This window comes from Nyctibius grandis, chromosome 10 (assembly GCF_013368605.1).
Source record: "Nyctibius grandis isolate bNycGra1 chromosome 10, bNycGra1.pri, whole genome shotgun sequence".
Classification (NCBI taxonomy): domain Eukaryota; kingdom Metazoa; phylum Chordata; class Aves; order Nyctibiiformes; family Nyctibiidae; genus Nyctibius; species Nyctibius grandis.
This window is the reverse complement of record NC_090667.1, coordinates 19,094,474-19,116,085: the sequence shown is the minus strand read 5'-3', so window position 1 is coordinate 19,116,085 and position 21,612 is coordinate 19,094,474. Positions and strand designations below refer to the sequence as shown.

Genomic DNA, 21,612 nt, shown 5'->3' with positions numbered 1-21,612 from the left:
GGAAGTGTATGCGTTGCCTGAGCACCAAGAATCAGAATGTTGTATCTTGATGAACACCTTCCCAGTGAAAAATTAGTATTTCTGCAAAGAGTATTGTCTTCCACACAAAAATGAAACTCTTAATCAAAAGCCCAACTTCCAATAAAAATCAAGGAGGGGTGTGTGTGTGTGTGAGATAATTTTTGGTCCAACAATACATTGATCTAAAAACTCATCTGACTAAAATCCCATCTGAAAGCGTCCCACCTGGCTGACCACAAGAGCTTCAAGGTCCCCTTCTCTGGACAGTTTATTGTCAGGGGCTTAATACCTGCATCTCTTCCAGTTTGTCTTGAAAGACGTTCTGATCTACGACATGGATTCTGCGAAATTTGTCTTCATCCTCCAGGTGCTGGAGCCGAATGGACTCAGTTTGCAGAGTTATTTTCAGAGGCCAGTAACATGCAGCCCACCTGTACTCACATGATATAACAAAAGAAACCGGGGAGGGGGGGGGAAATGAGAGAGAGAAGCTTTTTGAGCATATGTTTGAAATGCTGAAAATAACAGAATGAGAAAGCCAACTCCCACCAAACAAGGAAGCTTTACAACACACAAACACATGTGGTTTCAACAAAACATTTTTTTTCCAGCTTGGCTTGTTGATATGCAGTCCTTGTGACTAAGCTATTCAATTGGAGAGGGCTGGGGAGAAGTGGAGGGCCTTTTTAAAAGGAACAAATTCAGTACATTGCTGAAAAGCTAGGAGATGGCAAAATAACAGTTGGCATCCAGAGGGAATGTGTGTCTTTGAATGTATTCACAAGGAACTGAAAAAAATGGGGTCAGAGTCTTGGCTTGTGGCTTTTCAGGGCTAATGAAAAAGCCAGTCTCCTGTTAAGCAGGGCAGTGAGGGGCCAGGGTAGCCCAGATACAGCGAAGCCCTGGATAGCCAGGCTTCTGCAGCGTGCCCTGGGGAGTGCAATGCAGATATAGGAAAGGCTGCACAAAGTGGCTGCTCATGCCAAGGCAGGTTTCATGGTTCTTGCTCAGGTGTAGCCCACCCATTACTCCATTTGGAGTTGTTAGGCTGTGTGCAATGCCAGATGCAAGCTTTGCAGCATTACACTTGAGGTCACAGCCCCCTCAGCACCTGGGGATGCAGCAATCTCCTACTAGTTCTGCATGTGCCAGGTCTTGTCAGTGGGCATACAGCTACATCTGTGCTAAGCTGTCCTAGAGCTGAGCTGCTTTCCTGAAGCTTCCGTGTGGTTTTTGCACAGTGCACCCCATGTTTCTAGTTTCAGGAGCACTCTGCAGAGACTCTCTCATGTTGCAGACACACTGGAATTGAGTCCATGTCAGATGTGGTGCTTTAGGACATGGTTTAGCGGGCATGGTGGCATTGGGTCGATGGTTGGACTTGATGATCTTTTAGGTCTTTTCCAACCTTAACAATTCTATGATTCTATATGAGAGGTGCTTCCAGGGCTGAAGTGACTTTAGAGGCTGTGTAGCTGTGTTTGTGAGCTGACTCTGCTACTGGGGCATAGACAGGCCCCAATCCGAATAACATAGCCAAGGACAAAACTAAGAGGAGACTGGATGGAAAAGAAATGCAGTAATAATACAGGGTTCATGTTCCTTCCTAGCCCTAAGAAAACCCTGGGAGTGTTCCTACCTTGGAAGTGTTCATTCAGTTTCAGAAACAGACTAAACTGGGCACTTTGAAACCTTGCAAATGTCTCCAAAAAAACCAAGAGAAAAGCACTTTAATACATTGAACAGGTTAATAGCTACCCGTTTGCCTTGCCCCAGGCCAGACGGCAGCATGAACCCACGCTGTTTCTCTGTAAACTTCATGTCAATAATTCAGTGCTCGTATAGCCTGAAAGGCACTTAAAAGTTCTGCCGGAACCCTTAATAGACACATAGCCCCTGAAGCACTGAGAATGGTAATTGCTGCAAAGTGTCCCACTTTGACAGTGGGAGAAATTCCTCGTGCTTACCTGTCATTGAAATCTTCGTCTGTAAGACTGTAAGGGAATTCCTCCAAGACCTCGTAATCTTCCATGACTTCACGAATGAGTTCCTGCACAGGGTGAGAGAAAGAGACAAGACATAGACACCTTTAGACCACAGTGATTTGAACTCTCTGGTGTATACCTCATTTTCATGAGGTGCCTTTGACGGGCGTTAGTCACACAAGCTTAATGTGCTGTAGGCTGCTTCTCTGCTGTGTGAACAGCGGGAATGGATTTACAACCCCTTGTTCTGAGAAGGATCACACTATCATCGCCCTCTGTTCTATATGAATGAAAAGAAGTGTGACCTAGTGGATAAAGTGCTGGACAGAAATTGAGTGTTTTGGGTTATCCTCCAGGTTCTTTCCTTGTCATGGACAAGTCAGCTTACAGCTTGATGCCTCTGTTCCCCATTTGTTCAGCTGGGAGAAGAATTACACTTCAAATAACTTTGAAATAACTCAGCACTAGAATGTCCTATTAGAAGAAAGATGTTAACAGCAATATGAGCATTTGGTAGCAGAAATATTTTCTTGAAACCAACATTCATTTTTAGAAGACAGCTATTCAGTACACAAATGCAGAAAGGATCATGAAGGTAGAAAAAACATACATAAGTCTTTTAGGCAAGATTTTTAACTGCTGTTTTGTTTTGCATAGATATTTAAATTCATGATACGTGTATTTAAAAACACAAATCTTAGGAATTACAAAAATACAAAGCCAGGAATCTTATAGCATTGCATGCAAAGATATCCAAGCAAGAAAGTTGGGAGTTCTGCTTCTGAGACACCATACATTGCATTGACAAATTTCCTCCCCCCTTCCCTTGCTGTCCCCTGTCCCTAAGGAGAGCATGCCCTACCTCCTGCACAGCCAGCTGCTCGGGGACTCCCTTCACCCACTCCCGCAGCTCAGACAGCTCCTCGATGCTGTTTGGTTTCTCATGCATTTTGCAGCTGACAGCTTCATAGGCATCACAGATCTGCAGGAGGACCCAGCAGAGAAAAGACCATCAAAAAGTCATTAATTGCTAATGGGCAAACTAGAAAACCTGCCATGATCCACCCACTTCCCATTCTGAAGGTAGTCTAAAGCAACGAGTACACAGTCCTGTTCCGTCTTTTTCTTTCCACAGTCTTTCTCCATCCATCTCATTTGAGCTCAAATGGAATGAGACTGCCAAAAAAAGGAAGAGGAACCGCAGGTATGTAGTTGAAATGATGACAGTAACAGATTTGGACAACCCTTTGGCAGATGCAATTGTCTGTATTCCAGTTATCCTCAGAGCAAGCAGAAGGACCTTCCAGTTGTCTACTAGGCAGATCTTTTCAATCCACCAACACATTTCTACAAGATGGTAGGGTCTTGAAGACTTTAGTCTCAAGAGATATGGCTTTCAGGCACATAATTTATTAAGTATATTTAATACTTGATTTGGTTGAGTCTGCATGTCTCCCCTCTAGTAGTTTTTTTTAAATAATCACTCCGATGCAATCTTTAAAATGTCTTCATTAATGCCACCTCAGTTGCTGTCTTTTGGCCATTTCACAAACACAAGAGACTTCAAAAGCATGACAAGACAAGACACTGACAGATAATCTATTGAACCAGGTAACTTACATTCTCCACCTGTAAATGGAGGTTTTTAGCCAGTAGGTCCAACAAGGAAGTGGCAAGTGCTTTGTATTTTTTGGACAGATTTTGCTTAACAACTTCTGTACGGACATGGAAGGGACCAATGACAATAGAATTAGGTAGAGAGTTGTCCAGATTCTCCTTTTCAGACAAGTACATGTTTACTATACTTGTCACCTCCTGGGCAGATGGACATTGCTCTTCATAGTCTCTGTAAATAAAAACAACAACGAAAAAAAGGTAACATAGACCTCAAGATTATTTGAGCATCCAGGCTTTTCGTAGGAAGTCTAGATGTGTCCGCCCAAAGGATTAAGACATTAAACTAATAATGAGTACGTTTGCTGTTATTAAAACATGCATCTATTTGAATGTATACAACTTTCTGCAAGCACAGACTGAGAGGGTACCAATGCCTTCTAGACCTTACAACCAAAGATATGCCTACATAGGAAGTGAGGACTGTTTGTATCACAGTCAAGTACATGAGTGCTAGCTTTAACTGAGTATGGGAAGCTACAGCAGCAAAGACACCCCATGTAAAGTCCCTCTGTTTGGGTGACCAGCCCGCACTGAAGGCTCTGCTTCAGCATCTTCACTGCTACTGTTACCAATGCCACGCAGAGGAAGCCAGGCTGTCTATGCCTACCTGCACCGCAGCTACACCCACGTAGTGGTGTAGACAGGCCCCCAGTTTCAGCAGATGCGTATAGGAGAAGACATGGAACTGGTATGTAGCTGAGGAACATTACTGGGGAGCAAGGGAAGGGACAGACTCAAATCTAGAATGGGTTTTAGAGCACAATAAGTGTGGAGTGGAGTAAGAGCACAAAATATTTTAGCTGCAGAAAAGGAGTGGAAGAAAAAGATGAAAGAAGTAATAAGGCAAGAGGAGGGGGAGAGACAAAATGATAGCACTGGTGTAAACAGGGGAAGATCAGGAGGCACCTTGTGGGAGGGCAGGTACTTCAGTGTGTTCTGGGAAGAGACAGGAATTTGTCAGATGGGATTTGTAATTGATTAAGCTGGAATAACAGAAAAGGGGCTTCATTCCCACTGTTTGGAGAAAACATGAGGCATAAAAAAGAAACCCATTAAAGTAACAGAGGCTAAAGGACAGCATAGGTGCAAAGAGTTTTGGCAGTGAAAACAATGAGGCTGAAACAAAAGAAAACATTACTTTCTACAGAATGTTATCAGCCTGAACAGACGCTATTTGAAGGAGGTCAGAGTCAAGTATGCTAACTGGATTTTCAAACAGGATGAGTCATTTTTAGGGCCATTAATATCTCCAATTACACTTACAAACATGACAGGAATGTGACTGCTGTCAGAGGTGGGAAGAAATTCTCACTGCCCCCACCAGCATCCTCTAAAAGCATGGACCATTGCCCATGGCTGAAGGCTGCCTCTGATGGATGCCTGATCTCACATCTGAGGCACATCATGCACATTTGTGGTCTCAGAACAGGTCCAACATTGTCAGGCACATCCACAGAACAGCTTCTGAAAAGGCTTGCCATTTGGGTTAGAGGTGCCTCTGTCAGAAGCCACTTACCTTAGGAAGTACTGGATGTCATTGTTATTTAGCTCTAAGAACTTCTCATATCTCTTGGCATAGGCTTGGAGAGGGATCAGTGTCTTCTGAATGGCAGACCGCATAGCCTCACGTAGTTCTTCCACTTCTGGTTCGTGCAAGCCCACTGAGTCCAGCAAGGGTGTGCCTGTGATAAGTATGTTCTCCAACACATACTGGAAGAGGAAGGTGAGAGGTCTTTCAGGACTAGCAGAGTTAATCATGCCTCCTCAGGAGAGGGGTGAGACGATCACTAGCGGCACCTTCGGGAAGTCATGCAGTCTATCCTTCTACATTGCGTCAGGAATTGTTTTATCAGTTTTACGTTGCCACTTGCAAAAAAGGAGGATCTAGGGAGATAGGTCTTTCACGGTAACAGACAGAAGGATGCACATGCAGAAGACATCTGCACCAGACTGACAGGACCAGAAAAGGTGCTATTTCCTTTACGAGTCTGTTTTTGCCAGTGCCATGCACTTAGGGCAACCAGGATACTTAGGACATGTCACCACAGAACTGCAGCACCTAAGCAGAGATAGCAACCACATAAAATAGCGACAGATTTGGGGAGCTTGAATAAATCCTGTCAGAATACAACTGCATTAGCACAGTGCTGTGCTCAAATTAATTAAACCAGATTCCCAACCAACCACTTCTGCAACTCCCTCCCTCAGTACAAGCTCATGGGCTATGCCAAGCTGCAATGCACTGAGAAGACTTGCACAGCTACATCACTGTTGATGCAGAAGAGTTCACCTTCTCCAGCTGCGGGACAGTGTGAGTCACCAGGATTGCCTTGTCAAACAGAGAAATCAGGGACTTCTCAAAGCTCTCCACAGGGGGGCTGAAGTGAACACCACTGCTGTCTAGCACAAGGTCTGTTACAAAGAGTGGATTCCTTTGAGGCCTGCAGTGGGAAGAGATCAGGAAGAACACGGACGCTTTTTGAGACAATGGCACACAACTATATTGCTCTGGTGCTGATACTAAAATGCCTACTGGACAGGAAAGGAAAGCAGAGGAGAGGAGGACTGTCCCATGCAGATGAAGGTATGAAACACTGCGTTCTGAATTTACCAGTAAAGATATTGAGAACTCTTGTCTATCTGCAAATGAAGAGTCAGTCATGACATACCAGGATCCCCAAAAGTCATAACTTTATGTTAATAACTGGAGCTGCTTTACACAAAAATTGCAGATGCTTTTCAAACCAGGCTTTCAGCATCTCAAATATACTCTTAAAATGTACCTTCCAGAGTTATATTCACTGTCTCCCAATCTTGTATGATACCAGCATGGCCCAGGATCAGCTGAAGTCAGTGTCAAGACTCCACTGATTTCAAGGTAAAAGGCCTCATGAAAGTGGCAGGGTTTTTTTCTTTTCTTCCCGTTTTCAATTTCTAAACCTTCCTTTTTTAATACCATGAAGGACAGAAATTCTTAAACCAATACCCAACAGAAGAACATGTGACACATTCTGTGACAGCCCAAATTTGGTATTCTTTAGAGATCCCAGGCCAGATCCTACTCCTGAGGTTTAATCCAAGAATGGAATTAAGCAGCCATGCCTCCTGGTATTCTTCTTCCTGGCCTCCAGAAAAAAAGCTAGTAGTAATTATTTGCTCCCCTGAGAATGCTGGAAGTGGCTAATCTTTAGAACTGTAGGTCAAAGTAGCACACCTTGGTTCTGATGGGCTGCCTCATATCACTAACAGCAAGTTGAAATCTCTACTAACAGAGCAGCCAGCTCTGTGTCATTCTTCCAGACTCAAGCAAATCTGTCAGGTGGAGGACCAGGGAGAAGGGCCTAGCCTAAAGCTCCCAGACACGACAAAGCTTGCTTGCAAAAACAGTAGTTAGAAAGACAACAGCACTACACTTTTCTGCTCTTTCCACCCATTTTTCTCCTCTCCCTTACCTGTAGGGACTATTGATTAGGTCATCTCCCCATTCCATGTCCTCTGGGCAATTCTGGGTACCATGACAAGCATCCAGTATAAGCCGGGTGAAGCTGCTCAGTGAGTTCTGGACCAGATAACGCAGAGTGTCCTGAAGGATGAATTTGATGCGCTTCATCAGCTTACACAGCTTGGACATCTGGTAGACATCCCAGTGGCTCTGTTCCAGGTTGTACCAGTCTTTGTCTGCATCTTTCAGGTTGTTCTTTATTGCAGTCTTCAGAGCACTGATCCAAGTCTCCTTGAGAAACACCTGAACCTAGGGCAAAGAAACAAAGCAAGCTGTGTAATCCTCCAAGGGCTGATGGGAAAGCAGCATGATGAGGTTAGCTGCTAGCTGAGGCTGCTGGACCTTTCTCTGATGTGAAAGGCAACTGTTCTCTGAGAGCTGTGGCAGCTAAACAGCAGCTCTCAAATTCATGCACACACACGTGGCATCTGAACTGACAAAAGACCTACAAAAAGAAAGCCTGGTAGTAAAAAAGCGGGAGTGCTCTATTTATTTTTATACACAGTGTTTCCTTTTTCTTCTCTTTTCTATAGAGCAGTATCCCTGGAGCTGCCTTTGTCAGGGTCCCTCATAAAAAGTTGTGTAGACAGTGTGATGAGCAAGTAAAGGACAGAATGCTGTCTTCTCTTGACAAGCAAGGAGAAAGAGGGGAAGAAGCCAAGGGCAGCAGCAGTCTGCAGTGTTCTAATTTATTAAAATACCACCAAGTGTCACTTTTGCTCCACAGGCAGCTGCTGTTTGTGTGTAATAAAACAACCTCAGTCACTGAGTGGATGACAGCACTGCCTAGTTGAAACAGCATGGGACTGGGAAGGACCAGCACATGCCCTCTGCCACTACTGTACTGTGTAACCCTGTGCAAGCTACTCCATGTGGCCACATCCAGCATGCAATGTACCACCTTCATTTAGAGGGCAGGGAACTCTCTTCTGGTGAGAGTTACCACAGAATTGCAAATTTTTGCCCTAGTCTGTCTACTGGCATTGCAAGCAGAGTAAGCTAAGTACACAGAGAACAGAGTGTAGAAAAGTATTACCCCCACAAGTGCTTCAGGAGGAATCAAAGCTCTTGTGCCTTGCAGCTGGAGGGATAGGGAAATAAAACCAAAAAAACTGGAAACTTTTGAGTGCAAACCAGGATTGTTATCTGCGTGGAGACCAGGAGGAGGAAAGAGGGGCTGTAGCCCTATGTGGCCACTTCCTCAACACATGACCAAGAGCATGGTCAGCATTGGCTGATACTAACTAGGAGGCTACGGCTCTTCCAGCCCATTCTCCCCACATCCAAATAAATTTGACACGCACATGCAGATTCCTCCTGTCCCACCCACAATGTCTCCTTTGAAAGCTCATTGATTTCCAGAGAATCGATCTGCAGCTCCTGCATCTGTCTAATACACGCTGACAGCCCTGCTGGCTGCTCCACGGGTTCACCTCCCACGCTTCTTCCACTCACCTGAGTGAAGGACTGGGTCTGGATCTGTTCAAACTCCTCCAAGCAGACATACTTGGCTAAGGTTGAGTTAAACAGAGACATGCTGGCTGCCTTGTCGCACTCATCTTGCACCTGTGTAAGGAGAAGGATGACTTCTGGCCTGGTCAGGGGTGAGACCAAGTTGAAATCTGCTTGTTGTTTATCAAAAGGATAGTCTGGGATCCAGATGAGCCCTGGTACCAAAAAAAAATAACATGTTATTGCCTGCAATGGCCATCCCAGCTTCTGTTTCAGAGGAAGAGTAGAGCTCCCTTTGGGACAGCACTTGGGAAGAGGACTCTCCTCTGATGCACAGGCCTTATCGTGTATCAGTTTCAGCAGACGGCTGGATGAAAGAGAAAGTGTCTGCTCTGCAGCAGAGACTTTCTGCAGCCTCTCATAAGGGGCTGAGGGACTGCCTTGGTGCCTGACCTTCCCGAGGCTTTGGCTTATAAAGTTTCCATGAGAAAGAACACTGGACTTGAAGAATCTTCCCACTGAGGTTTCAAGGCACAGATGAGTCAATTCTTTACTGTGAGGGTGGTGAGACACTGGCACAGGTTGCCCAGAGAAGCTGTGGATGCCCCCTCCCTGAAAGTGTTCAAGGCCAGGCTGGATGGAGCTTTGAGCAACCTGGTCTAGTGGAAAGGTGTCCAGTCCCATGGCAAGGGGGTTGGAACTAGATGATCTTTAAGGTCCCTTCCAACCCAAACCATTCTATGATTCTATGATCCCATCTGTGGAACATCTCCCTTATGAGGAGAGGCTGAGGGAGCTGGGTCTCTTTAGCTTGGAGAAGAGGAGACTGAGGGGTGACCTCATTAATGTTTATAAATATGTAAAGGGCAAGTGTCATGAGGATGGAGCCAGGCTCTTCTCAGTGACATCCATTGACAGGACAAGGGGCAATGGGTGCAAGCTGGAACACAGAAGGTTCCACATAAATATGAGGAAAAACTTCTTTACAGTGAGGGTAACTGAACACTGGCACAGGCTGCCCAGAGAGGCTGTGGAGTCTCCTTCTCTGGAGACATTCAAAACCTGCCTGGACGCATTCCTGTGTGACATGATCTAGGTAATCCTGCTCCAGCAGGGGGATTGGACTAGATGATCTTTCGAGGTGCCTTCCAATCCCGAACATTCTGTGATTCTGTGATCTGTGACAGGCCACTTGTGAACCACCTCAAGGTGTTCCAACCTTTGGAAGATCGAACTGCACCAAATACACTGCCCATCTTTTACTGTGGCCATTTTCCCCCAGTTCAGGACTCTAAAAGACCCTGAGCCCTCTTTCACACCTGAAGTATGCCACAGCTGAGCACAGCAAACGGAAGGCAGCCAGCTCCAGAATAGTGCAGAGCAGAAGGCCATTAAGCTAATTACACTGCCATACATTTGGTGCCATTAAGGCTACACTTGCAGAGCTACTGCAGCTTAGCTGATGATAGATGGTAATGTGTTATACTGAGGTAACAGGAACATGCAAATATACCCTAAAAAAGAGCAAACATAACTTGAAAGTCTCATATAATGTCTTGCTGCGGCTCCTTGTGAGCCGTAATCATTAACATGAACCTGAGAGTTTCTACAACAAAGCACGAATCCTATCAAAGACAAGGGGTCCTCTAACCATGCCGAGTTCAAACTGCTTCACTGTGCCCCGTACCTTTCTGTGGTACTTTCTTCTCCTCTTTGTCTGGCAGGGTGACATACGAAAACATCTCAGGTTTGGAAGTGACAACTCTGTCAAAGATCACCCTGTTCATGGTGCGTTCATAGTCTAATTTCACTTCTTTCTCCAGGCAGCACATATGGTCTAATACCCTGTTAAAAGACAAGGAAACAATGATAATCCACAGTGTTTGAGCAGAAGTATGTCTGTAGCTTTACTGCAAAACCCACCTTTCACTCCCTCCCTCCTGGATTTGCTAACCCAGAAGCTCACCTACTACTGAACACATAAGGAGAGCTGTGCAGACAATGAAGCAGCCAGCACAGCTGTCAACTGGACATTTAATGACAGAGGCAAGTGGGGACCTGGGACTAGGACTGCAGCCTTCTCAGATCAAAGCAAAATCTCCACTGGGAGTGCGCAGGGGGAGAAGCATTACAGAGAACAGGGGAAAAAAAACAAGAACTGAGGAAGCTAGCTGGCAGTTCTGGAAAAGCTGGGCTACCCGAGCTGTCCTCCCAGCTTCCTCCTGCCTCCTCTTGAAATCAGTCTCCTCAGCCAAAACATGCGTATAACTGCTGAAACCCTGCTCTGTTTGTCCTAGGAAATCATCATCTTTCACCTCAAGCAGGCAGAGTACTTTTCTTTAGACCTATATTTCTGCTCACAAACAGAAAATAATTACTCTCCTACTCTCTAGTTTAGGCTGGCAGACCATGCAGCCCTTCACACCTCCCTGTCTCTGAGCGGGACAATCAGTCATGTCTGATTCCCAGCGACACCACCAATGGCTCATGATTCATCAGCCCAGGGACTCTTAAAATGCCTTCCTGATACGAACTGCATCTCAAAGAGACACTCGATTATATCCAGGTGGAGATCTCCTGTTCTGTTTGCTTCATGCTATGCAGATCTTTTGATTTTAGCAGCTGTTAACAAGTAGAAGAGTCACCAGCAAACAACAGCCAACTCTCTGGAGACAGCTGGTGGTCTGCAGATCAATTCAGCAATGACTGATCTGTTCCCTGAAAGCACAGGGAGACAGCAAGGTCAACCATGCCATGTCTGTCCAACCTTCCTGTTGTTGAAGGCTGCTTAACTGCAGGTGTAAGCATGGCTCAGTGGATCTGCATATGAAGTACATCTACTTCATCTGGTAACACTGACAGATCACCCATCCTGTACATGTGTCCCTTGGGCTCTTGTCCTACCTACTTCTGATGACACTCTGGGCAAAAGGGTGGTGTGCATGTCCACAGGCTAGAAGGCAGATGAGATCCATGGTCTATGAGTTGAATGTTCAAGCTCTGCCTCCATTGCCACTTGTTTTGTAGCCCTATGAAGTCCTACAATATTAATGGACTGAAGGCTGAGACCCCAGACATGTACTTGATACTTTACCTCTTATCTTTCTCCAGTTTGGGAGTATTCATAGCCAGCAGCCTAATTCTCTGCAGGCTCTCCTCGCTGATGCTATTTAGTCCATCTGTGGGCATGCAGTCCACATACAGGTGATACATCAGCAGCGCCTGTGTCTTCTTACGTAAGCTGTTGGCAGAAACTACCCGCTGCGCAAACACCCAGGGATCTTCGGCCAGAAACAGTAAGCAAACTCGTGGCACCCAGTACTGATGTGACAACAACGGGGCTCTTCCTGGGAAATGAAAGTAAAGCTTACAAGAGTCTACAGGGAACACAAAACTCAGCATGGCTTGCAATGCTGACAGCAGCTTTTTGAGGGACAATATAATTGAGTTGGCGTACTGGAGATCAAAATGAGGGACCAAAGCTGAGGACAGCAAGAGACAAGGAGCATGGAATTAGCAGCATCTCCAAACCTTTCAAAAGAGGGGCACTTCATCTTAATCTGTCGACAAACCCCCTCAAAATGGCATTGGCCCAGAAAGATCATTATTTAACTTGTCTTGAAGGCAGGAAAGATGGGAGACAGAAAAAGGAAAGGTATCTCCAAAGGGAAGGCCTCAAACAGGTTTTCAAACAGGTTTTGCTCTTTATGTGAGTGAGCAGCTAGAATGTATTGAGTTCTGTCCAGAGGCAGATCAGGAGCGAGTTGAGAGTTTGTGGGTGCGAATTAAGGGGCAGGCTGGCAGGGGTGATACTGTTGTGGGTGTCTATTACAGGCCACCGGATCAGGATGAGGAGGGTGATGAGGCCTTCTACAGGCAGCTGAGAGCAGTCTCGCAATTACAGGGCCTGGTTGTTGTGGGGGATTTCAACTACCCTGATATTTGCTGGGAGGCCTACTCAGCCAGCCATCCCCAGTCCAGGAGGTTCCTCCAGTGCATTGATGATAACTTTCTGATGCAAATGGTGGATGAGCCAACTAGGAGAGGAGCGCTGCTGGATCTGATCCTCACTAACAAGGAGGGTCTGGTGGAAGAGGTGAAGGTTGAGGGCAGCCTTGGTTGTAGCGACCATGAGATGGTAGAGTTCAGGATCTCATGTGGCAGGAACAGAATAGCTAGCAGAATCGCAACCCTGAACTTCAGGAGGGCCAACTTTGGCCTTTTCAGGCAATTGCTAGGGGAAATCCCATGGGACAGGGTACTAGAAGGTAAGGGGGCCCAAGATAGTTGGTTAGCGTTCAAGGACTGCTTCTTCCGAGCTCAAGATCAGAGCATCCCAACAGGTAGGAAGTCAAGGAAGGGTACCAGGAGACCTGCATGGTTGAACAGGGAACTGCTGGGCAAACTCAAGTGGAAGAAGAAGGTGTACAGATCGTGGAAGGAGGGGCTGGCCACTTGGGAGGAATATAAGTCTGTTGTCAGAGGATGTAGGGAGGCAACTAGGAAAGCTAAGGCCTCCTTGGAATTAAACCTTGCAAGAGAGGTCAAGGACAACAGAAAGGGCTTCTTCAAATACATTGCAGGTAAAGCCAACACTAGAGGCAATGTAGGCCCACTGATGAATGAGGTGGGGGTCCTGGAGACAGAGGATAAAAAGAAGGCGGAGTTACTGAATGCCTTCTTTGCCTCTGTCTATACTGTTGGAAGCTGTCCTGAGGAGCCCTGGATCCCTGCGGCCTCAGAAGAAGTCAGGATAGAGGAGGAATCTGTCTCGGTTGATGAGGGCTGGGTCAGGGACCAATTAAGCAACCTGGATGTCCATAAATCCATGGGCCCTGATGGGATGCATCCGCGGGTGCTGAGGGAGCTGGCGGAAGTCATTGCTAGGCCACTCTCCATCATCTTTGCTAAGTCATGGGCAACAGCAGAGGTGCCTGAGGACTGGAGGAAAGCGAATGTCACTCCAGTCTTCAAAAAGGGCAGGAAGGAGGACCCGGGTAACTATAGACCGGTCAGCCTCACCTCCATCCCCGGAAAGGTGATGGAACAACTTGTTCTTGGTGCTGTCTCTAGGCACATCAAGGATAGGGGGATCATTAGGGGCAGTCAACATGGCTTCACCAACGGGAAGTCTTGCTCAACCAACTTGATAGCCTTTTATGAGGATGTTACCCGGTGGATAGATGATGGTAAAGCTGTGGATGTGGTCTATCTCGATTTCAGTAAAGCGTTTGACACGGTCTCCCACAGCATCCTCGCAGCTAAACTGAGGAAGTGTGGTCTGGATGATCGGGTAGTGAGGTGGATTGTGAACTGGCTGAAGGAAAGAAGCCAGAGAGTAGTGGTCAGCGGGACAGAGTCCAGTTGGAGGCCTGTGTCTAGCGGAGTTCCGCAAGGGTCGGTTCTGGGACCAGTTCTATTCAATATATTCATTAATGACTTGGATGAGGGATTAGAGTGCACTGTCAGCAAGTTCGCTGATGACACAAAACTGGGAGGAGTGGCTGAGATGCTGGAAGGCTGCGCAGCCATTCAGAGAGACCTGGACAGGCTGGAGAGTTGGGCGGGGAGAAATTTAATGAACTATAACAAGGGCAAGTGTAGAGTCCTGCATATGGGCAAGAACAACCCCATGTACCAGTACAAGTTGGGGACAGAGCTGTTGGAGAGCAGCGTAGGGGAAAGGGACCTGGGGGTCCTAGTGGACAACAGGATGACCATGAGCCAGCAGTGTGCCCTTGTGGCCAAGAAGGCCAATGGCATCCTGGGGTGTATTAGAAGGGGTGTGGTCAGCAGGTCGAGAGAGGTTCTCCTCCCCCTCTACTCTGCCCTGGTGAGGCCGCATCTGGAGTATTGTGTCCAGTTCTGGGCCCCTCAGTTCAAGAAGGACAGGGAACTGCTAGAGAGAGTCCAGCGCAGAGCCACGAAGATGATTAAGGGAGTGGAACATCTCCCTTATGAGGAGAGGCTGAGGGAGCTGGGTCTCTTTAGCTTAGAGAAGAGGAGACTGAGGGGTGACCTCATTAATGTTTATAAATATGTAAAGGGCAAGTGTCATGAGGATGGAGCCAGGCTCTTCTCAGTGACATCCCTTGACAGGACAAGGGGCAATGGGTGCAAGCTGGAGCACAGGAGGTTCCACTTAAATTTGAGGAAAAACTTCTTTACTGTAAGGGTGACTGAACACTGGAACAGGCTGCCCAGAGAGGTTGTGGAGTCTCCTTCTCTGGAGACATTCAAAACCCGCCTGGACGCGTTCCTGTGTGATATGGTCTAGGCAATCCTGCCCCGGCAGGGGGATTGGACTAGATGATCTTTCGAGGTCCCTTCCAATCCCTAACATTCTGTGATTCTGTGATTCTGTGATTCAAATTAAGATGTGGAGCTCTCTCCCCTGGAGGTTTTTCAGGACAGGTTAAACAGACATGTGTCAAGAGTGATAACAGGGAAAGGAATGAAATTACTTCTTGATGTCCTTCCCATCTCTACCTAGGACCAGGGTAATGGACTGGCTCTCAGAGTATATGCCAGGTCCCAAAAGGCCTTACTTGAAACATACCTTCTGGAGTTATTCCTCCATTGAGAATGGGTCTCCCTTCTTCATCATGCACCAGCCCGTTCTTATCTGTTTTATGGACCAAATAGAGCTCTGTCTTCTTGTCATAATCCAGAACACCAACATCAATCCACTCGTAGATTAACTTCTGGCTTTTGGGGTCCTCTGAGAGAATCAAGGATTAAAACAGGGTTAGTCCATTCTCCTGGAGGCTACAGCAAATGGACTTTCCTGATCAGTGTGATGAGGCTACAGTCAAATCCATTTACTAGCTTGAATCTCGGTCAATCTCACATAATTTCTGCTGTGATCAACTAAATAATGAACTCAGGTCTTACAGCTTAGCATTTCCAACTGTTTGCACACACCAGAGCCCTCCATTTTCCTCCTCTTAGCTCTGTGGGTTCCCTTTGCACCATCCTCCCACTGCCTGCTTCAGGCACTCCCACTCACTCTTTGCAGCCATAGTCTCATATTTGGGTCCCATATGCCCCTACATCCTCTCTTTCAGCCCATACCCGGGGACCCCAATGCCTCCCCATTCCTTCACCCCTTGATCCACAACCCCTCATTACCCACATGGGCTCTATGGGGATCCCATTCTCCTTTCCCATGTGCGGCTCTAGCCCTGAGTCGCCCTGCACACAAGTCCTCGCTCTTCTAATTAGGAGTGGGTGTAAAACCCTGTACCTTCTCCCCCAATCCATTATTTCTCTGAGTCATTCCCAGGTCACCTCTCAAATGTTTGGATCCTTTTAAACGCTGGGAGATGCCAGCCAGACAGATATATACCCATGTATGCCAGTTCCTACACTTTAAAGCTAGTGCAGATGTGTTGATGCGAGCTGCAGCCGCAACTGGACACCAGTACCTACTGATGCCTTCTCACTGGGAAGGCTCTGAGCAACAGGAAAACAAGATGTCCACGTCACTTAATTTGCCCCAGATTTACTACTTGGATTTTCACTGCAGTCTGAACTTGACTTCTGATCCTGCACTCATAGCGAAATCCAGGCAGAACATACTGTGTTCAAGCCAACGAGCTAACTTCATGATGATACCTACGTATCAATAACGCGAAATTTTGACTGTACTGACTTCCAGGCACAGAAAGGAGGGCAAAAGGCAGAGGCTAATTCTAAAAAAAGCGGAAACAGTTAGTCCAGGGCAGGACTGACAATCATTGAGATCCCTGGTTTCTTGCTCTGTCTGCCTGAACCTGGTCAGAATGAGTTATTGCTTTTCTGCTATTCAGAGCTACATTTGTCAGAATCTACATGCTCCCTTCTGCTGAATGGGCCTGTAATTGTTAGCACTGCCTCACTTGAGCAGTAACTCATTCAAGCTTTACCGTGTCCCAGTACATCATCTGTAGGTAAAAGCGCTTTTCCAGGCACTGGCTTTCTGTCGTGAGATCCTGGCTCCAGTCCTTGCGAGATCCACTCTTCTGGAGTTCGACAGTCATACTCGTCATTGTCAAATATCTAAAAAGCCAGGACATGAGTGAAATGAAGTCTTACTTCAGAGAGAAGAAAACACCTGAGACAAAATTTCATGGGAGGAAAATTAACATGCAGTTCCTAAATGGGCTACAAAAAGAGAAAACAGTCCATGTGCAAAAGCTGTGCTGATCTTTGATCAACAATCTTCTCCCAAACAGCAATATCCATACCTGTAGCCCTTTCCTAGGGAGCAGAGACACCACCTGGAGAGGTCTCACGCAGTAATACTGCCGAGTACTTCATCCAGAAGGAAACACGAGACAATACCTTTTCTTTGGACACATAAACGACAGTGAGGGTCACCTTCAAGGACTATTAATTCTGACGGAAGTTGTGGGCACCCTGCAGAAGATGCCCAGCATCTTGTACAGATCCTTCAGGGCCCAAACCTGCTCTAAAGCATTTCCTTCTTTTACCGCCTGTACCAATGATGGCTAAGTGTCCTGCAATTCTCAGAAACATCCTGTGATATAAGCAATGAGATAGATCACAAGTGCCAAACACACTCTCTTACCTTTAATGGGAGGTAGATGGGAAAGACAGGATCTTTCTTCTCCTGAATAGTTGGCATATTGTCAGGATCGTGGTGCCTTGGCATCAACTGGTTGGAGTCTATCCCCTTGCTGGCTAAGAGCTGAGCAATATCGAAGCTGCGATATAGCCGTCTTCTCCTGGTTTGAATCAGAGGGGGAAATAACCACTCAATGCGCCTAGAAGGGCTCCCATGCCTGTAACTCCACTTTTTGATCGTGCACCCCTATCAGTAAAAACGTTTTTGAGTGCACACCACATACATGTATATTTCTTCATCTATAGAATAGAATAGTTCAGTTGGAAGGGACCCACAATGATCATCTAGTCCAATTTATAAATTATATACATGTACTACTGTACCAATATATTATGTACGTTATAGAGCATACACAAAAATAGAAAGTAAAAAAGGATGAGAAAAAGATGAAATCAACCCTATTTTGAAAAAAATATTTTCTTCCTGCATCCCAGGAATTGTCTTGTGTACTCCCTGCGATGCGCACACCCCACTTTGGAGACCACTGCCTTACAGGATAGTATTTTCCTAAAGATTTTTGACATGTCATATCTTGAAAGCAAAAATCAACACCCTAATCTGTTGCGTCCATACCGTAATGATGTCTCTAGCCACCTCCTGGTTACTTACCTCTCTACCTCAATCTCCCGAGGGCATTGCCCTGGAAGCCGTTTGAAGGCAATCTGCACTTTGGGCTTAAATGATTGTTCAGGGAAATCTGATTTGATGAGGTTCTCAGTGGTTGGTCCAATCACTTGCTTATCCAGGATACTTCTGAAGTCCTCAGGTATCTTGAAGGTTGTGACTAAGAGACAAAGAGAAACATGCATCTGAAACCACCAGACATCATTCTGCTTTACATTCACACACACAGGACTGTGCTGTCTCCTGGGTTGTCTGCAGAAGTCACTTAACTAGATTTGTGAGAGAAATCAAGCAGACATCAAATGGAAAAAAGAAAGGAAGATCTTTTTTCCTGCTGCAATATGTCATTATGGTTTTCCAGTATCAAAATGATGGCATAGAAGAAGCCTCCACTGAGAAGTACTGTCATGCACCTTATTAGGAGGTAGGGCACTGACCTGGCTCTAAGGAGCTCCGTTCTGTTCCCAGCTTTGCTACGGACTCTCTAGATGATTGTGGGAAAGTTTCTGTCTCTAGTGCATGGCTTCCCTCACTCCCAGAAAGGGGTGGGATTCCCCTGCCTCCCTGGAGTGCCCTGAGACCAAGAGTCAGCTGTAGCTAGGAGGAACTCAGTTAAGATGGTGATAAAGGACTTACGAATATTGCAGGAGAGAACAAGTCACTCAGGTCATCTTTATGTGCTGAAGTCCCTGTTCACACCTTACTTGGGACAAACCTCAGGTTTTGCTCAAACGAACCTCCCACTCACATCAGCACTGGTGTGAGAAAAAATTGAGTTAAACAGCCAACAATCTCACAATTTGGCCAAATGTTTTCAATGCAAGTTTGGACTAAGCAAAAAGTGTTCATTTCCAAGGACTGGCTGAAATTAAACCACGTCATTTACCCCATAAATAAACTAAACTGTTTATATTGCTAAACAAGCTGCAAATAATAGAACAGCAGCAAACTGGGAATTTGAAGCTTAACCTAAATTAAGTAATTGCATGCAAGCTTTAAAAAGCACTATTCCCTAGACAGAGCTAAGCATTGAGCTAAAAATAGATTTTAGTGGAGTGAGAGCTTTTCATCTGATGAACTTTCACACTTTACCAAGGAGAAACTTAAGGTTCTGGCTTGTAAACGGGTATGGACGCCAAGCTCTGGACCCAATCCTGCACCTTGCTCCACGTACGTCTGCTTGCGTCATGGATGCGACCCACTGAGTTCAAATCAACAGTGCAGAGCAGCCAAAAATGCTGAAGTCAGACACTTTTCAGGATGATCACGTACAGAAAGGGTCCTCTAAGAGGTCATTCCCTTGCCCTTCTTAACTGGCCCCTGACACAACCTCTGTAGCTATACATTGTCTGCTTAGGGACTAAAGGAAATAGCCACTGAACTGGCTCCTCTCTCTCTGCTCCCCTTTCTTAGGGAGGACTCCTGGCCTGGAATAAATAGGATCCTAAACATTTCCATTGTCCATACCAACTTCGAGGAATCTCTAAAATGCAGAGGGTTTACTACAGCTCCTTTAGCCTCATGCATATCTCTTGCTTGGGGTCTTTACAGAATGGCCCTGATTTATATTTGTGGCAGGGAGCACAGCTGTTCCAATTTTGTCACTTCACTGTTGCAAAATCCACGGCACCATCCATTATGGCACTTTGTGCACTATCAACTATTTATGTCAATACTTAGCGTTTCATTTGCATTTACATTTCCAGCTTGATAGCTTCTTACCCCTTGAAGAAGCAGCAGATCATAAATAGAGAACTGTCTCCACTCGTTAGGGATGAGTCTAGCTTGTCAAGATTCACTTGAGGATGCAGTCATTTGTCCTCACTCATGAAAATAAATGTCACTTCTAAGCACAGGAAGGTGGTATATATATAGTTACCATCTTTCTCTAAGACTAAAATCCTCTCACATGCACACTTTCTCCCCACCTGCTGCCAGCCTATGATCCATATCCCTAAGGGTGCTCTAGGGGCCAGGAGAGTGCAGGCAAACCTTTCAACCATGCTCTGTTCCTATATTTAAGCATCCACGATACAACAAGCTCTTGTAAGCAGATGGGACCAGCAGCTCTGTATACACAAAGACCCCTTGCATCTAGGGAGAACAAGCCACTCTGGGGCACAGCTGGATGCAGAATAAATAAATGAGAGAGGACCATGATTTTGGCTATGGGTACCTAGATCCTGAATACAGCTCTCACGGGCAGGTCCCATTTTCACAGGAAAGGGGCACTGCTGGCTCCATATGCAACGATAACGCATGCAAATTCAGTGCTCTCCTGGCATATGGCCCGTGGGACCAGACTCCCATAGGCAGCAATGCTACCCTGAACCCTGGGAGGATAAAAGGCAGCATGGTTTTACCACCAGATCATTTTGCTCCAGCTCTAAATGAAATTCACTTTTCACTGGACATTCAAGCAGCTCAGCACCATTCCTGGCACTGACAGGAGAATGAAGGCAGAGCACTAACCTAGAGTCATCAGCCTAGTTCCCAGCACGCTCACTATAAGCAACCATAAGAATTATGGCCCCATTTCCTACCACATCACATTCCCTCTCAAGTATATTTACCTTTAGGGGTGTGTGGCTCGAGCTCTGCCTGTCTTACCAAAGCGTGGTACATACGGGGGCCAGCACAGACATCCTGAAATGCAGAATGTGAGAGAAGTGTCAGACATAACAAAGCACAGTTGTAGCACAGTGAGACGGTGGGTTATAGAGGTCCAGAAAGAAAGTGAGACTGTAAGAGCGACTTTACCAGAGCTTTAGGGACAATTGAGACTGTGAGTAACGGTTAGAAAAGGCTCAGAGGCACAAATACCTGGAAACGTCAGCCCAATGCACAGAGAGGCAGAGGATTTGTCAGCAAAGTGCAGCCTGACATCAGCTCAAAATGTGGATTGGGGGCTGACGAGGTAGGCAGTCATTAAGGTTTTACTTCCAAATATCATCTGCAGTCACAACCATATGCCTGCCCCGGCATCCTAAACCCAGGTAACATCATGATGACAGTGACAGCACTGGCCATTGAGGAAGGCAGCACAACCATGATCAGGAAGAGCCTTATGGCTTCACTTTGTAGGGGTCAAGGTCTTGCACAAAGGCCTCTGACTAAAACAAAGGGCTAGGACCTGGGGTGAAAGCTGTATTTCTCCATACCAGGTATACTACAGGTCTTTCCATTTTAGAAGGACAGTGGTAGAAAAAGAACTGCTCTTTGCACTTACCCCCGAGATGTTGGAGGCTCCTGGGGTAAGGACATCAGCATAAAACGCCTTTTGTTTAAAGGCTGAGTACTTTTTTGGCCCCTGGTTGCAGTTATCAGGAAGCAACAAACTCGTTCCTGGACTGCAGTCCCAGCATGAAGCCTCATTGCTGGTATCAGGAGGTTTGAGGCTCCTACCCTGAGAATTCGTCAAATCCTTCTTTGCTTTATCCATCTTCTTAGGAGAACAATTCTGTGATGCAACCCTGGGCTTGCTGCAGTGGAAAGACATTGAGCCTGTTAAACACACTATCTTCGGTGCTCCTCCACACCCTCCCACCATGCTGGATATCATTGGCTTGCTAAGAAGATGAGTGGGTAACAAGGTAGGCTTGACCCCCTGCTTCGAGACCAAGTGCTGCCTTTGTGACCTGGGGGCCATTGGGCTCACTTGGCTGACTCGATGGCTCACTAACCCCGGGGAAGAGAGCACTTTATTATTCCAAATGGGTTTT

General features: G+C 46.2%; 1 protein-coding gene across 1 annotated transcript in view; it reads right to left on the bottom strand.

Annotated features, from left to right (window-relative positions):
- DNAH1 (dynein axonemal heavy chain 1) overlaps window positions 1-21,365 on the bottom strand; it is a 74,284-nt gene extending 52,919 nt beyond the window's left edge. Inside the window, exons 1-16 of the mRNA XM_068408332.1 lie at window positions 21,120-21,365; window positions 20,464-20,536; window positions 17,876-18,050; window positions 17,210-17,366; window positions 16,545-16,677; window positions 15,197-15,358; window positions 11,732-11,984; window positions 10,325-10,482; window positions 8,641-8,852; window positions 7,136-7,434; window positions 5,974-6,124; window positions 5,200-5,393; window positions 3,627-3,852; window positions 2,869-2,988; window positions 1,989-2,071; window positions 311-452 (exon numbers count right to left, since the gene is read on the bottom strand). Coding sequence (XP_068264433.1) covers window positions 311-452; window positions 1,989-2,071; window positions 2,869-2,988; window positions 3,627-3,852; window positions 5,200-5,393; window positions 5,974-6,124; window positions 7,136-7,434; window positions 8,641-8,852; window positions 10,325-10,482; window positions 11,732-11,984; window positions 15,197-15,358; window positions 16,545-16,677; window positions 17,210-17,366; window positions 17,876-18,050; window positions 20,464-20,536; window positions 21,120-21,332 — 2,751 coding nt within the window. The 5' untranslated portion in view covers window positions 21,333-21,365. The remainder of the gene's footprint in view (window positions 1-310; window positions 453-1,988; window positions 2,072-2,868; window positions 2,989-3,626; window positions 3,853-5,199; window positions 5,394-5,973; window positions 6,125-7,135; window positions 7,435-8,640; window positions 8,853-10,324; window positions 10,483-11,731; window positions 11,985-15,196; window positions 15,359-16,544; window positions 16,678-17,209; window positions 17,367-17,875; window positions 18,051-20,463; window positions 20,537-21,119) is intronic.
- Between the last annotated feature and the right edge of the window lie 247 nt (window positions 21,366-21,612).